Source organism: Annulohypoxylon maeteangense, assembly GCF_022496945.1.
Source record: "Annulohypoxylon maeteangense strain CBS 123835 unplaced genomic scaffold GGS22scaffold_19, whole genome shotgun sequence".
Taxonomy (NCBI): domain Eukaryota; kingdom Fungi; phylum Ascomycota; class Sordariomycetes; order Xylariales; family Hypoxylaceae; genus Annulohypoxylon; species Annulohypoxylon maeteangense.
Window position 1 is genome coordinate 219,963 of NW_025953266.1, and position 13,427 is coordinate 233,389.

The following is a 13,427-nucleotide window of genomic DNA, read 5'->3' on the forward strand; positions in this document are numbered from 1 at the left end:
AAAGGTAGGGGGGACGCGAGCGCGGTTGCACTGCACTTTAAAGCGGATCCCGGCCATTAGAAGCTTTAACCTCCGTGCTAGGTACCCCGAACAGATTACATAAGGCAGTAGGGATTGGTACCTCCGACATACCGCTTTTACCTAGTACTTTAACTCCATACAACAGTAATACTTGATCTACAGCACAAACATAACCTTAATACATACAAACTCGTAGCTGGACTCGTCTATCTGTCAAACATATACCTAGCATCTATTAAGACTACATATTTCATCATCAAACAACCTCAATGAAAACTAGACCAGGCAGACCAGGTCGGACAACGGGGAAATTCGGGAGCAGATCTATTGCATTCCGCCCGAAACCACATCAGAGAACCTATACTCCTCCAAATTGCTGGAAAGGTCCTTTTCGATTCTTTGACCTTCCCCCGGAGTTGAGAGATTATATCTTAAAGATCATAATCCTAAATTGGGATGCTAATAACAAAGACATCATTCACCTATTCCTATCATGCCAACGAATATATGCCGAGGCCGCCACAATATTTTATCGGGAAGTTTACCTCGATAATATGCATCTTAGAGGGACAGCCGACCCTTTCTTGACTGGATCCGTTACAGGCATCGCTCCTCGGCAATACGTGCAAACCCTGACCATCAGATTTGTCATGAAAGACCAAATCTATCTTTTCGGGGAGTCATACGGAACTGCGCTGCGAGAGATGGTTGATGGAGGAAAACTTCAACTTTTGCAACTAGAAATTGGAAGCCGTTTTCCCAATTTTGAATTTTGGGGCATTCCAGATGAAACATTTGCCTGCGACAAGATCCGTGTCAAGGGTAAGCAGGGAGAGGACATGGTGATTCTAGCGCCCAACTTCATCACGAAGACACCATTCCAAAATTTTCTCAAATTTTTGGAAGAGTTTAAGATCCCGAAGACCGTTTACGTCGACGCCAATGACCATGCTAAGTTCTGGTGTCTGTTCCACCACGTCCATCCATCGGGCGAAAGGTGTGGGGGCGAATGGATAGGCAATACGAGGGTATTGAAAATCCAATGGCGGAGCTTGGTCAGGTCTTTGAAGGGAGCTCAACTCGTAGAACCGACCAAGGACTGTTGACCTTCGATTGACACACTGCGTTTTGACCAACACTGCCCCATATCGACGAGAACACAGAGGTGCCCTATATTGTCAAGATCCAACGACCGAGAACGAGTCCACTTATAGATGCGACAAGTTCCCTATGCATGCAACGCGAGCATTACCGAACGCCTACCTTAACATCATCGACAGAAGCTTGAATGCTCTTACGATACGAATGGCAACCTTAGGAGGCTGCTATGCGGAACGTGTCTTCCGTAAGGTCTGCGATGCGCTGATAATTATGATGGAAGCCTGAAGATGAGCATGCTGGGCATTGCTACGCACGAATAATGAGAATCGAGGAATGTTTTTGGGTATGATTATTATAACCTGATGTTTATGAGGTTCACGAGATGTATACCCCACGTCGTAAAATTGTGTGGCTGACTGATAGACCACGACTATTTACTAGAACTAATTTGCAGCAACATTAGAGGGAATGGCCCTGTATTAGTGAGTTTGGTGATCCAAGGAACCATATAAGGCCAACACACATATTGAAAATTTTCAAATATGAGCAAGTAAAGATAGGGAAATCTGTACCTACATGGTACTTACATATAAGTAATCTTTACTAGGACGGCTCTTATCTCTGTCGGTAAAGATCAAATATTGAAGCAGGGTGCTCGCATTTCGCGCAACCAACCAGCTGCCAACTAACATCCAACGTTCAAGCCCACCTAGATAATGTCTTACCGCAAAGATTTTCACCGCTGGTTTCCATGTGATATTTTAAGCATCAATAGGTCCGGGTATTTACGAAGTTAAGCAAGTTTTCATTGATTGGAATACCCCACCGTATATTTATCTTGTCCTCGGGTATCTTAAGTACCATCTCAAGTACAGTACAGATCTTCTTCAGGGAATGGGGGAAGGTTCGACGTCAGATCCTGGGTCTAAGCTTCCCCAAACATCCAATAATCTGCCCCATTGACTCGTGTTTTTGGAAATCGCACTCACATCATTGGATCGTGCTTACGTTTAACAATTCAATTCTAGTTACCGAATTTCCATTTTTGATAACCATTTCTCTTTATTCATTATTTATTTGTATTTATTTGCGGGGGATACATTCGTCAATTCGATTCACTAATTTTCAACTGGTCAACCTTTTTGAGGATGTTCATCAGTACAATATAGTCATATTACTCATTCGCTTTCACCTTCGCCTTCATCTCATCCACTCATTACTAGCATAATTAGCTCACGATGAGCCGTGCGGCGGTGAAGCAGCTCAACCTGCTTCGCAATGCTGTTGGCATAACATCTCGGCGAGTGACAACTAGATGGCAGACTAATACGATCGGGACCAACCATCTCAGATGGAGCCGTATAGCAGGAATTTCATCGCACAAACTACAGACTCGATCTCTTAGCACGACACCGGTCAGCTTTGATAGCAAAGAAGATGCAGACTCTGGAACTTATAGTGAAACCGATCACGAACATGCGGTCATCTCGACCTTCGATCTCTTCTCTGTCGGCATTGGGCCTTCGTCATCTCACACGGTTGGGCCTATGCGGGCTGGCGGTATCTTCGTAGCCGATCTAGTCGAAGCCGATTTGCTAGACAAAGTGCACAAGATACGCATCTCGATCTATGGCAGTCTTGCGCTCACCGGAGAGGGCCAGTATGTATTCTTCAATACTTAATCATTCCTTGTTCAACTATCTTGGCATTGAATTCAATTAGTACAAACAAACATCATTTTTGAGAGATACCATATGAGATCTAAAACTACTTGTGTCACATACTGACATTCGACATTGTGTAGCATGACACCTTCTGCACTGTTATTAGGTCTCGAGTCCGCAAATGTAGAGACAGTTGACACATCTTATGTACCTACTCGCTTTGCACAGATCAAGAAGGACAAGAAACTCTTTTTAGGCCACGGACTTTTAGAGGGTAAAGGCAAAGAGATCGACTTCGACTACGAGAAAGATTTTAAATGGGAATGGGGCAAGAAATTAGCCGTTCACAGTAATGGAATGCGCTTCATGGTATTCGACGACCAAGGAACGTTACTTGCAACCAACGACTTTTTCAGTGTGGGTGGAGGTTTCGTCGTTAATGGTGCATTATCAACTGCCGCTACGGCTGCAGCAGAAAGTCAAGCAGCGGAGCTCGCTGCTGCCGATACTAGCGAACTTCAAACGGAGGGAAGCGGAGGACATCCAGCTGATTTAGCCGAAAATCTGTTCTATAAAGAAATCAGGAGAGCAGACGCGGCGGGAGATCGTAGGACTGGCTCCGAAATTAAGCCCTTGGATGAAGATGTCGACGAATCGACCGCTCTGGCTAAGACTAACCCACAAGCGGGAGCAGCTAGCTCTCCTGTCACATCCGCAACCTCGGAGACTGAAGCTGCAGGCACCGAGACAACGTCTACACAACCTCGCTATGCCTTCCGTGATGCTCGCAGTTTACTAGCACTATGCCATAAGCATAACTTGACTATTGCACAGCTAGTGTACGAGAACGAGAAGGGTCATGGGTACACAGATGATGAAATCTACAGGAAGTTGATGACTATCTGGGAGGTCATGGACGATAGTATTTTGGAAGGTGTACAAGCACCTCTTGATGCAACACTGCCGGGCTCCTTAAAGCTACATAGGCGAGCGCCGGCACTTTACAAACGACTAACAAGGGGCCTCTACCCTTCTCATACCCAATCACCGAGCACGACCCAATCACAGGCGCAATTGTCTGCCTCAAACGATGAAACTAGCTCAACACCATCATTATCATCATCAACAGGTACAGCTATATCCGAGTTGCCGAAAAAAGGGATCGCCGCACTAAGTCGAAGAAGCGCTATCGGTAGACGAGGTCCTCTACGTATACATGGCGATGTTTATCACCCAATCAGACCAACGCCTCCTCGCCGCACCACATTCCCAGCAATGGATTACTTATCCGTTTATGCCATTGCCGTTAATGAGACGAATGCAGCTGGTGGGCGAATCGTGACGGCACCGACTAATGGCGCGGCAGGTATCATTCCTGCTGTACTCAAATATACAGTCGAGTTTGTCAGTGACGATGTTGAGCGTGATATTCTTACCTTCCTCTTGACTGCATCCGCCATTGGAATGTTGTACAAGCGTGGCGCGACTATCTCGGCAGCTGAAGGGGGATGCATGGCTGAAGTGGGCGTAGCCTGCTCGATGGCTGCTGGTGCCTTCGCAGCTTGTATGGGCGCAAGTCCCGAGGTGATCGAACAAGCGGCCGAAATTGGCATCGAGCACAACTTAGGTTTGACTTGCGATCCCATCGGGGGTCTTGTTCAGGCTCCATGTATCGAGCGCAATGCCTTAGGTGCTGTCAAAGCTATCTCGAGCGCAAATCTAGCTCTAAGCAGTGAGACTGGCACTCCTAAGGTCAGACTTGACGATGCTATCCGTGCCATGCGGGTCACTGCGCAAGGAATGCGGAACGAATTCAAGGAGACGAGTCTTAGCGGGTTGGCTACAAGTGTGCCTCTCAACATCCCCGTTAGCCAGCCCGACTGCTGATGCGTCCTCATCGTATGCTATGGGTTATATGAGATAATTATTTGGTTAAGGAGCGAACGGTTTTTTTTTTTTTAAAAAAAAAACCCTTTTAAGAGATTTCTACGCATCAGCGACTAAAATACACGATTGCGTCCCGACGCAAAGGAAGGGAAATACATTTAGGGCAAGCGAGCTCAGATACGAAAAAGATTCACTCACGATTTCCAGAAATGTGAATAAAAGGTCAAGGCGCTAGGCAAGTTTTATATTAGGGCTGGGTATTTAGATGGAGGGCATCGCGTTTTTGGTTAGCGATAAAATAGATTTATAGAGGGCAACTTATACCTATCCTCAGCTTCGAGGCTACGAGGATGACTTGATGAAGATGGCTCCCAGTATACGCCGTATATGGTCCTATATTAAATACCTGGCAGCCTGGGTGATCGATCAGCTGCATCCTCCGAGTACAGCGTAGCACAAAAGTCGGGCGTTGTCATTGGTAGGTAGGTACCTAGCTTACTAGATGCCAGGGACCAGGGCAGCTTAGTTGACGAGCTGACAGCCGGGTTCAACTTGTCATCTCAAGGTCTAGTCCTATGTTTCATGTTTTTGAACTGTAATTTCCCTATAAGTTCTAGCTGGGAATTATACCGTAAGTGTTAATTAGGATTTCGCATCGAGTGGAAGACCTGGATATTAATATCCTTAACTAGTGGTGATGATGCGAAGGAGTAGAACGTTGTTAGGATTAGGTAGGTAAGTCCTAGGGTTGGGGTTAGGGTTGTGATAGGTGACAGGGTTAGGGTACTTGAACAAGGAAGGTGGGAACGGGTAGGGCAGCTGCGCTGCTACGGCGTATTTCAAATACTAATCGTATCGGTAAATCAGACCGATAAGCCAGTCAAAGTGCTTCGTTCCTTCAAGGGGGCGGTGTTGCGGCTCAGCTGCGATGCGACGCGTAAGAGAACCTTAACTTGAGGGGTTTGGACTTCAAACTGGTTTTTAAGTTTTTAGATTTTGCTTTTCTTTTTGAATTTTACTCTTTTCAAAAAATTCTTGTGTGAATTGACGTGGAAAGGAAGAATATTGTTCTGGGATATTCGCATTGCAATCGATCGATTTCAGTCTGCGTATTAAGAGTCCGGGACGATCCTACGTTTCAGCCACCCACTCTCCCGCACAAGCAACCAAGCAAGCCATTGCTCAACGGACAGAAATAGAAGATACGAAACTGGTCTTCTCTCGCAGACTTAACATCAACCGTCCTCACACAACACCCAAAAACCCTCAACCGAAATAAATAAACAAATCATCAAAAATGGCAGACGTACCCCTAAAGCCCCTGCACCCCACAGACCAAGACCCGCCCTGTCCAGCATACGCCGAGGACGCCTCGTCCGCCGCGGCCGCGGAGTCCCAGCCTTTCATCACCCTCTCCGAGCGCGACATCGAGGCCGCGGCACCGCCCGCCTACGTCGAGAACCAGGACGACAGCGAAAACGCCGACGGCGAGGCTAGCCCGTTTAAGGGGAAGTCGGTGCCGGTCCGGGTGTTGCTGTGTTTGATGTCGATGCTGCTGTTCGCGGTTGGGATTGGTGGGCTGCTGACTTTGTTTATCGTGTTTTTTAAGATATTGGTGCTTGTTTGGACGAAGTTGGGGTTGTTGTGAGGCGGGGAGAGATGCGGCTGGGCGTTTAGGGAGGTAATCTGGATTTTTGGACGGCTTGACTGTGTATCATTATAGGGTGGGGTTCTGAGACAAGCTCGGGTTCTCGCTCGAGGGGAAAGGGATTATGATAACATTTGCGATTGGCTGGGCACTATGATTATTAGGGGATAGGCTCTTTAGAAAGACGATTGTTGAAGAGGCTAGGTACGGTTGTTCAGAAGAGGGTTACCAGAGAAATACCGATAGCGCTGATATGAATTGAACCTAAACACCCTAATAACTGATCTCCTTTATAAACCATGAACGGGATCTTGAATATAAATACTAACAGCATGATCCAATCATGTTAAACGCTTTATCCGTACGAAGGGAGAATTTGGCTAGGTCATCGTTGATAAGATGTGGGGCCTGGCCAAGTTCACCTAGTTACGAAGCTATCGTGACTGTTGATTTCCTTTGTCCTGGGTATAGATGACGTAGTTTCATACAAGCCACTCTGCATCCCGTTATTAACAGCGATAAATCCCACCCTATGTACACTTATCAAGGACCTAGTCACATAGATAGCACATCGGACTACCCCATCGGAATTGGTGTTCCGGACCCTGCAATATTTATCTATCTTCAACCCATTCTACCTAGGTACTCAATGATCATGCAGAGTCCAATCTCAGTTCAAACTGTTACATCCCGACGTGCTCTAGTTTGCATAGAACTAAGAAAAGGGCTCGTAGGGCTATAAAAGAGCTATCGCGCGAGTTCCAAGCCCGCGGACTAGGTCCGCTAGGCGGTATAGCGGACATGGGCTTTATCTACGAATCTTGGCAAGGCTTGGTGTCTGTTAGCCCAACAGCCCATCTTAACACCAGGGCGGCTCCCATAAATGTTTCCAACATTCTTACGTACGTATCGCTTAACTTGGACCGAACAGCTCAATCACACAAACATCAACCCTCCATATAAGTAGGTAGATCGTCTCTATATTCTATGATGTGATGGGATCCGGATATGTTAAACTCATCCTTCACTACCTAAAAAACTCGACACGCTCCAATCGCGCCGTTCATGCGCTCATTCTTTATACACGTAGATGCCGTACTAACATTACTAATATCGTTGCAAATTACCGGCCCAAAAAATCCAGCCAAAATCAATATCAAAATCAAAATCTAGTTCGCACTATTGACCATTCTTTTCCTTAGCCTTTTCGGCCTTTGCGCCGCCCTCGCCATTTTGACGAAGACTGTCGAGCCCCGTCTTGTGTTCTTGGTGTTCCCGGCTGAGCGTCCTCTGGCTGATGAACGGGCTCACGAGGAGGCCTACTGCGGAAATAGCCGTGTACATGATGTACATGTCGCGCAAACTGTTCCAGTAGGCGCCGCGAGCTATTTCGCCTTGCTCTCCGGGTAAGGAGGCTACTAGCGCGACATTACCGCCTGCACTCCCACCCGAGAGTTGAGCGGCAAGTTCTGGGCCGAGCTGGGCCAGGAGAGTTGGGTACTGTCGTTGCATCCCGTTTTGGAATACCACGCCGCCAATAACGACAGAGATAGAGGTTGAAAGTTGGCGGACGAAGCCGAAGGTAGACGTCACTGCTGCGATATCACGGGGCTCAACGGATGTTTGGAGCGCGATAAGTGGCGATTGGAAGTTCGGTCCGACACCGATACCCGCGATGATCTGGTATATAATAATCTTGGCCCAGTTGGCCTTGGGACCAAGGTCGATAAACAAGCCGAAGCCGAGTGTCATGAAGAACATGCCAAAGATGATGGCTGGGAGATATTTACCCGTCTTCCTCATGAATAGACCTGAACCGATCGACATGAATGAAAGCGCGAGCACATATGGCAACAGGTAAACACCGGAGAGAAGCGACGAGGCGCCCAAAACGGCCTGGAAATACAGGGGCAAATAATAACTTCCGGATATGAAAACACAGCCGTGGGCCATGCAGATTGCAAACGTCGATATATTTTTCCCGAATTTGAAGAGTCGAAGGGGTATGACCGGATACTTGGCGTACCACTTCTCGACCGCGACGAATATTCCGATTGTTACAATGCCGAACACGATCAAGCATATCGTTGGTGCCGAATTCCACGGGTAAGTAACACCACCAAACTCTAATCCGAACAAGAACATAATTGTCCCACCGATGATAAGGAGACTGCCCAACCAATCGATAGCGGTGAGACCTTGGCGGACCGGCGTCCGCGGGTTGTGTAACTTCAGGACGAATAGGAGTATGAAGAAGCCGACGCCGCTGATCGGCAAGTTCACGTAGAAACACCAACGCCAAGTGACCTTGGACGTGAAGACGCCTCCGAGGATAGGTCCGATGGCAGAGGCAATGGCCCAGACCATTCCGAAGAAAGCATAGTACATGCCTCTCTTCCGCATGGAGAACAAATCACCGACGCAGATGTTAGTGAGTACGACGATGCCACCACCACCGATACCCTGAATGGCGCGGGCGGCAATCAGCATCCCGATGTTGACGCTCAACGCGCATATCAGCGATCCGATCCAGAAAATTCCCACCGCTGCCAAGAGCACCGGCTTACGCCCCCATATGTCCGATATCTTTCCCCAGCTGGGCACGGTGGCCGAGTTCGCTAGTAAGTAGGCTGCGCCGATCCACGTGTATCCCGCCGGAGAGTTGAACTGCTCGACGATCGTCGGGATCGCAGTCGTGATGATGGTGACGTCGAGAGCGGCGAGGAAAAGTGCCGAGCAGAGCGCGAAAACGATGACGGTCGTCTCGAATTGCGTTCGTCCCGTTTCGAATTCCGCTTTGTTTGGAGCCGGGGCTGCACCTTCGGCTGGAGTTCCTGCCTCATTCGCGATAACAGGAGCAGGTGTATTTTCATTCTTTGGCGCAGTTTCCTCCCGTGCGGTACTTGCCGAGGAGCTGGCGCGAGTGGTGTTGTTGTTAGATGGCTTTACACCTTGCTCTAAGTCGTCGAGCTTCTCTTCATCGCGGATATCCAACGTGGTGGTGTCATGGTCCGACATTATCCCGTTTGGACGTTTGAATACGTCCTGATCCAATGGGCTCTCTTGTCAGTACTGCAAACAAAGGGTTGCTACCCCTTTTAAGTATATGGGTTAAGGTAAGATGTTGAAAAGAACAATGCAAAAGGAGAAAAAAAAGTTCAAAAGTTGTAAGTTTTGGAGCTAAGCAAGCTAGTGGTGATCCGCACAATAATAGACAAGGGTAGGTAATAGCGGAATCGGTGGAATCTTGGCTAGAACCAGATCGATGACGGTCTTATGCTTATGTTCGGTTTTTCTCAACGACCCCAGAAAAAGATTAAAGAATATGTACGATACGAATATGCAGAAGCAGAAGCAGAAGCGGCATGGTACATAAAAATCAAGGGTATGGAGCACATCGACAAGAATCGTCTTTGCAGATTGAAGAGAATAACATTTTCTCGTCATGTGAAATTCGAGGTAGTTAATTAAATATTGTACATAAAGGATGGCACGAAACGGATTGTGGCATAAGAACCCTGGTGGGATGAATTGGTAATCCTCCTATATTCGGAGTACTAATACAAATAAACGCGAAAGAGCGAGAAAATGAAGCTTAAAGAGATTTAGGAAAGTGCTGTAACGGCACATATTCTGAAACCGAGAACGGCTAAATGTGGGACTGGCAGTTGAGTCTCTCATTGGTCAATTAGACACATTCTTGCCTGCCGGCACCTAGTTTCCGCATAAAACAACACCTATCAGATGATTACATAGTAAAATGATCCGTACACCAATTCAAACGGCGAGTGAGTCATTTCGTATTCTTTCCATTTTACAAATTTTTAAGGCAGGAATTCCCTTTTTTCGCGTCCCAATGAGCTAATTATGTAATAAAGTAGGTCGACATTAGGCAGGCAGTAGGCTACTTCAATGTCACTAAGCCAGCATTTACTCCACAAACAATCATTCCCTGATTTTAAATTCATGATAAGTCTAGGTCAGTGCAACATGGATTTCGCGTCCACATTTTCAGGCACGCAATTGAAATACGTTGAAGTATCTTAATAGTCTAGATTAATCTTTTTTTTTTCTATTTTATCAAAATAAACTTACCGAATTACTAACATGTTGACTACTAGATATTGCCTCAAAGAGAAAAGTCTATTCGTAGATGGCCTGATTTAACTGTAAATTTACCTAAGTAGATTTATTTATCTGCCTTCCACGACTCGACGAAGTGATGAATGCGGTCCCTGATAGGGGCTTCCTTCTTACAGTCTCGCATGGTCTCGAGCTGTAGATAAACAAGAGCAAATACAAGCACATGTATCGCAGGGCATATCTCTACATCTTTGAGCCAACCAGCCAAAGCCAACTTGCTTTCTTTGATCCCGTGCCATGTTCGAAGCGCGAATCGAGTGTAGAAGTGGGTGACGTCCCATTCTGTGCAGTCGGGGAGTTGCTCGTCAACCCAAATCGGATTTCGGCGGACTTTGTGAGCTAGTTCGTGGACCCTTACAAAGCTGCCGACCGGAAGATCCCATTGTCCTTTGAGGTAGTTGCACTGGAACTCGGCGAAGCTTTCACGGAAGGCTGGATGAGTGAACAGGGTCTGGGCCCTCTGTTGGGCTAGAAAACCGCTGCCAAGACCAAAGATGGGAGCTAACTCGCGTGAAGCCATCTCTATGTTTGCCGGCTTCCTCTTGTAGATCTGTCGGACCTGATACTTCGTCTCCGCCGGGTTGTCCAAGTCGGGGTTACACATTTTCGGTGAAGCCATCGTGAATTAATTGATAACCCCAGTACTTAAATCTTTTGTAGATGGTCGAGAATTGATTGTTGTCAAATATGAATACTCGTTAATTGATTGATTTGTGTGGGAGACGGTTATTGATACTTGGGATGAATGTGGTTTAGTTATACGAATGGAAATTCTTTGTTTTTTAATGGCTTAAAATACCTTATATTAAAATAAATAAATAAGAGGCAGCTTCTTTTTAATAAACTTCCCATCGTCCTTTCACTTTTTAAACATAGACCTATTGTTCAGCTTTGGGTCTTTAATAAACTTGAGAGGGAAACAATAGTGTTTATTTGTACTTTACGGAAGTCACGCAATGAGTATCTCTATGGTATGTAGCAAGTGCGCCAAAAATTCAATTAAATTGGGAAACAAGTACACAAACAAAAAGAAACAATCTAAGTCTACTTGCCTTATGTAGGTAAGTTTGAAAGTGATTGTTCTGGTCGTTGCAGCTTGGGCTGTTGCATACCTTAGGTAGGTACCCTCCGTATCATTTCTTGCCGCTTTATTCAGGCCTGATCAAGCTTTTGATGATCTCTTGAACCCCGCCAAAGAGCTCTTCCATCTTCCCCTTCCATACCTACATGTACCGAGTCATCCGATTGCTTCATCGTAATATACTAACGGACCCATTCTAGTGTACGCCCTCGGACCAGTCTTGGATTCCAATAGTACCAGCAACAGTCGACGGCCAAGAAATAGAGGGAGAAGGAACTCCTTGGTCTCATCTTTACAAATTCGACATATTGACCATGCGAGCTCTCGTCCTGCGTAATAGCAGAATGCCGAGCCGTAGTAAATCCGGCGATTAGCGCAATTGATGACCACCAGCGAAGGCCGCACACATTCGTCCAGCTGACAACTTAAAAATAGTACAGTCCAGCATATTTTACATTTTATCCATGAGACCGTAAAACTTAAACTTATATTTCGTTATCGGATTTAGTTTCTAAATGTCATTTTTAGAGATTTACCACTTCGATAGAAACGATATCGTTCGCAACCTAAGGTAGTCTTCTCGCTCAGACGTGAGCATACAAAAGAGGAGAAAGGCAGCTGCCCATTTATCGGTCGAATCCCACCGGGCATAGAAAGGGTTATTCCTTCCGTAAGAGCTGGCATAGGCTGCTTGTCGAGTTTGGAAATCATCTCGGGTAGTCGGTGTGCCTGAGTCGAGATGATCCCGATAATTGAGAAGCCGGCAGATGAAAGCGACAGCGTGATCAACTTTGCGCCAATTAGACTTGTCGATCTGGTCTGCAGGCCGGAGGCCTAGGTAGTTTACAAGAAGATCAGGACGAGTGAATAGTTCGTTCATGACATCGACGACTTGCCACCATGTTGGATTTGAATCTTCTTTAGACTTTGAGACACATTCATCTACGTAGGCAGCGAAAGCTGATTCCTTCTCCGGACAATCATAAAAATATGCAAAGTCCTCGAGAGTCCAATACACTGGTCGCCAGTGGCCCGGAAAGACACCATTAGCTGATCCGTAAGCCCTGAAGTAGACTATCATATTGTTTTTGTCAAGGCTTGTTTGCAAGTCTCGCTGCAAGGCGTTCCAAAATGAGGTTGGTCTTCCGCTCAAGGTAGGAGGGTCCATTATGAAGTGTGGTTGGAGTGTATTCTTTTATATAGGGCTTCTGGTATTAGTATGGGAATCAATTCTTCGGAAGTCGTATTCAAACTCGAATTAAAGAAGAAATAGTAGTGCCTTTAGTACTAGGTAAAGGTAGGTAGGTAGAATGCCTATGAGTATATTTATATTGCCTTAAGAAAAAAGTGTGAATGGTAGCGCGTCGTAACAATTCCTTTGTCCTCACTTCATGTTACCGCGGAAATTAAAGCAATTATTCAACAACCTGAATGTTATTGTACGAAGCTCACACAAAGACTTATGAAAATATTCCAGCATTTACTCAAGTTACTTACCTAGGAAGTATGTAGTTCGGCTTAATCGTAAATTTATAAGTCGTTTGGCAAAATCCAGATGTGTGACCCGGTCACGTAACTCACTACCTGATTGAATAACAATTCCTAGAGTCACTTTTATGATCTCGCGGAAATATCTTAGAGCTCCAGAAGCCAAATTACCTAGTATTTATGTTAATAGGAATTTTAAAAAGTTCAAGTAGGTAAAAACCTAGGGTACTTTTTACTGTAGCTCTTCTTGATGCTAGCTCCTTTTTTACCCCACATAACAACCCTAGAATGAAAAGGGGCAATATGAATTAAAAAATAAAAATAAATACATACAACACCAGGTATTCGCTGGTCGTCACCGACCCAACTACTGATCCGGCGGTATCTGGTTTAT

At 46.0% G+C, this 13,427-nt stretch overlaps 6 protein-coding genes across 6 annotated transcripts; 3 read left to right on the plus strand and 3 right to left on the minus strand.

Moving 5' to 3' along the window:
* The first annotated feature begins 185 nt into the window (after positions 1-185).
* Positions 186-1,811, plus strand: GGS22DRAFT_172237 (uncharacterized protein). Its single transcript, XM_047962719.1, has one exon. It carries the CDS (start codon positions 291-293, stop codon positions 1,125-1,127), a length of 837 nt encoding a protein of 278 aa, XP_047815304.1. The 5' UTR covers positions 186-290; the 3' UTR covers positions 1,128-1,811.
* Positions 1,812-1,831: 20 nt separating this feature from the next.
* GGS22DRAFT_172240 (serine dehydratase alpha chain-domain-containing protein) lies at positions 1,832-5,054 on the plus strand. Its single transcript, XM_047962720.1, has 2 exons — positions 1,832-2,782; positions 2,927-5,054. The coding sequence occupies exons 1-2, from the start codon at positions 2,361-2,363 to the stop codon at positions 4,671-4,673; spliced, it is 2,169 nt and encodes a 722-aa protein (XP_047815305.1). The 5' UTR covers positions 1,832-2,360; the 3' UTR covers positions 4,674-5,054.
* Positions 5,055-5,569: 515 nt separating this feature from the next.
* Positions 5,570-6,673, plus strand: GGS22DRAFT_172242 (uncharacterized protein). The gene is made up of 2 exons (XM_047962721.1): positions 5,570-6,472; positions 6,530-6,673. Exon 1 carries the CDS (start codon positions 5,971-5,973, stop codon positions 6,319-6,321), a length of 351 nt encoding a protein of 116 aa, XP_047815306.1. The 5' UTR covers positions 5,570-5,970; the 3' UTR covers positions 6,322-6,472; positions 6,530-6,673.
* A 336-nt stretch (positions 6,674-7,009) lies between these two features.
* On the minus strand, positions 7,010-9,780 carry GGS22DRAFT_172245 (MFS general substrate transporter). The gene has a single exon (XM_047962722.1). It carries the CDS (start codon positions 9,337-9,339, stop codon positions 7,501-7,503), a length of 1,839 nt encoding a protein of 612 aa, XP_047815307.1. The 5' UTR covers positions 9,340-9,780; the 3' UTR covers positions 7,010-7,500.
* A 730-nt stretch (positions 9,781-10,510) lies between these two features.
* On the minus strand, positions 10,511-11,203 carry GGS22DRAFT_196422 (uncharacterized protein; the record flags this gene model as incomplete). Its single annotated transcript, XM_047965819.1, has 1 exon — positions 10,511-11,203. The coding sequence occupies exon 1, from the start codon at positions 11,081-11,083 to the stop codon at positions 10,511-10,513; it is 573 nt and encodes a 190-aa protein (XP_047815308.1). The 5' UTR covers positions 11,084-11,203.
* An 874-nt stretch (positions 11,204-12,077) lies between these two features.
* On the minus strand, positions 12,078-12,713 carry GGS22DRAFT_192109 (uncharacterized protein; the record flags this gene model as incomplete). The annotated part of the gene is made up of 1 exon (XM_047965214.1): positions 12,078-12,713. The coding sequence occupies one exon, from the start codon at positions 12,711-12,713 to the stop codon at positions 12,078-12,080; it is 636 nt and encodes a 211-aa protein (XP_047815309.1).
* Between the last annotated feature and the right edge of the window lie 714 nt (positions 12,714-13,427).

Excerpts from the sequence above, each read along its gene's own strand:
- GGS22DRAFT_172237 (XM_047962719.1), top strand. The coding sequence starts at position 291 with ATGAAAACTAGACCAGGCAGACCAGGTCGGACAACGGGGAAATTCGGG.
- GGS22DRAFT_172240 (XM_047962720.1), top strand. The coding sequence starts at position 2,361 with ATGAGCCGTGCGGCGGTGAAGCAGCTCAACCTGCTTCGCAATGCTGTT. Across the intron at positions 2,783-2,926 it reads GCGCTCACCGGAGAGGGCCA|CATGACACCTTCTGCACTGT; the intron begins GTATGTATTCTT and ends GACATTGTGTAG.
- GGS22DRAFT_172242 (XM_047962721.1), top strand. The coding sequence starts at position 5,971 with ATGGCAGACGTACCCCTAAAGCCCCTGCACCCCACAGACCAAGACCCG.
- GGS22DRAFT_172245 (XM_047962722.1), bottom strand. The coding sequence starts at position 9,339 with ATGTCGGACCATGACACCACCACGTTGGATATCCGCGATGAAGAGAAG.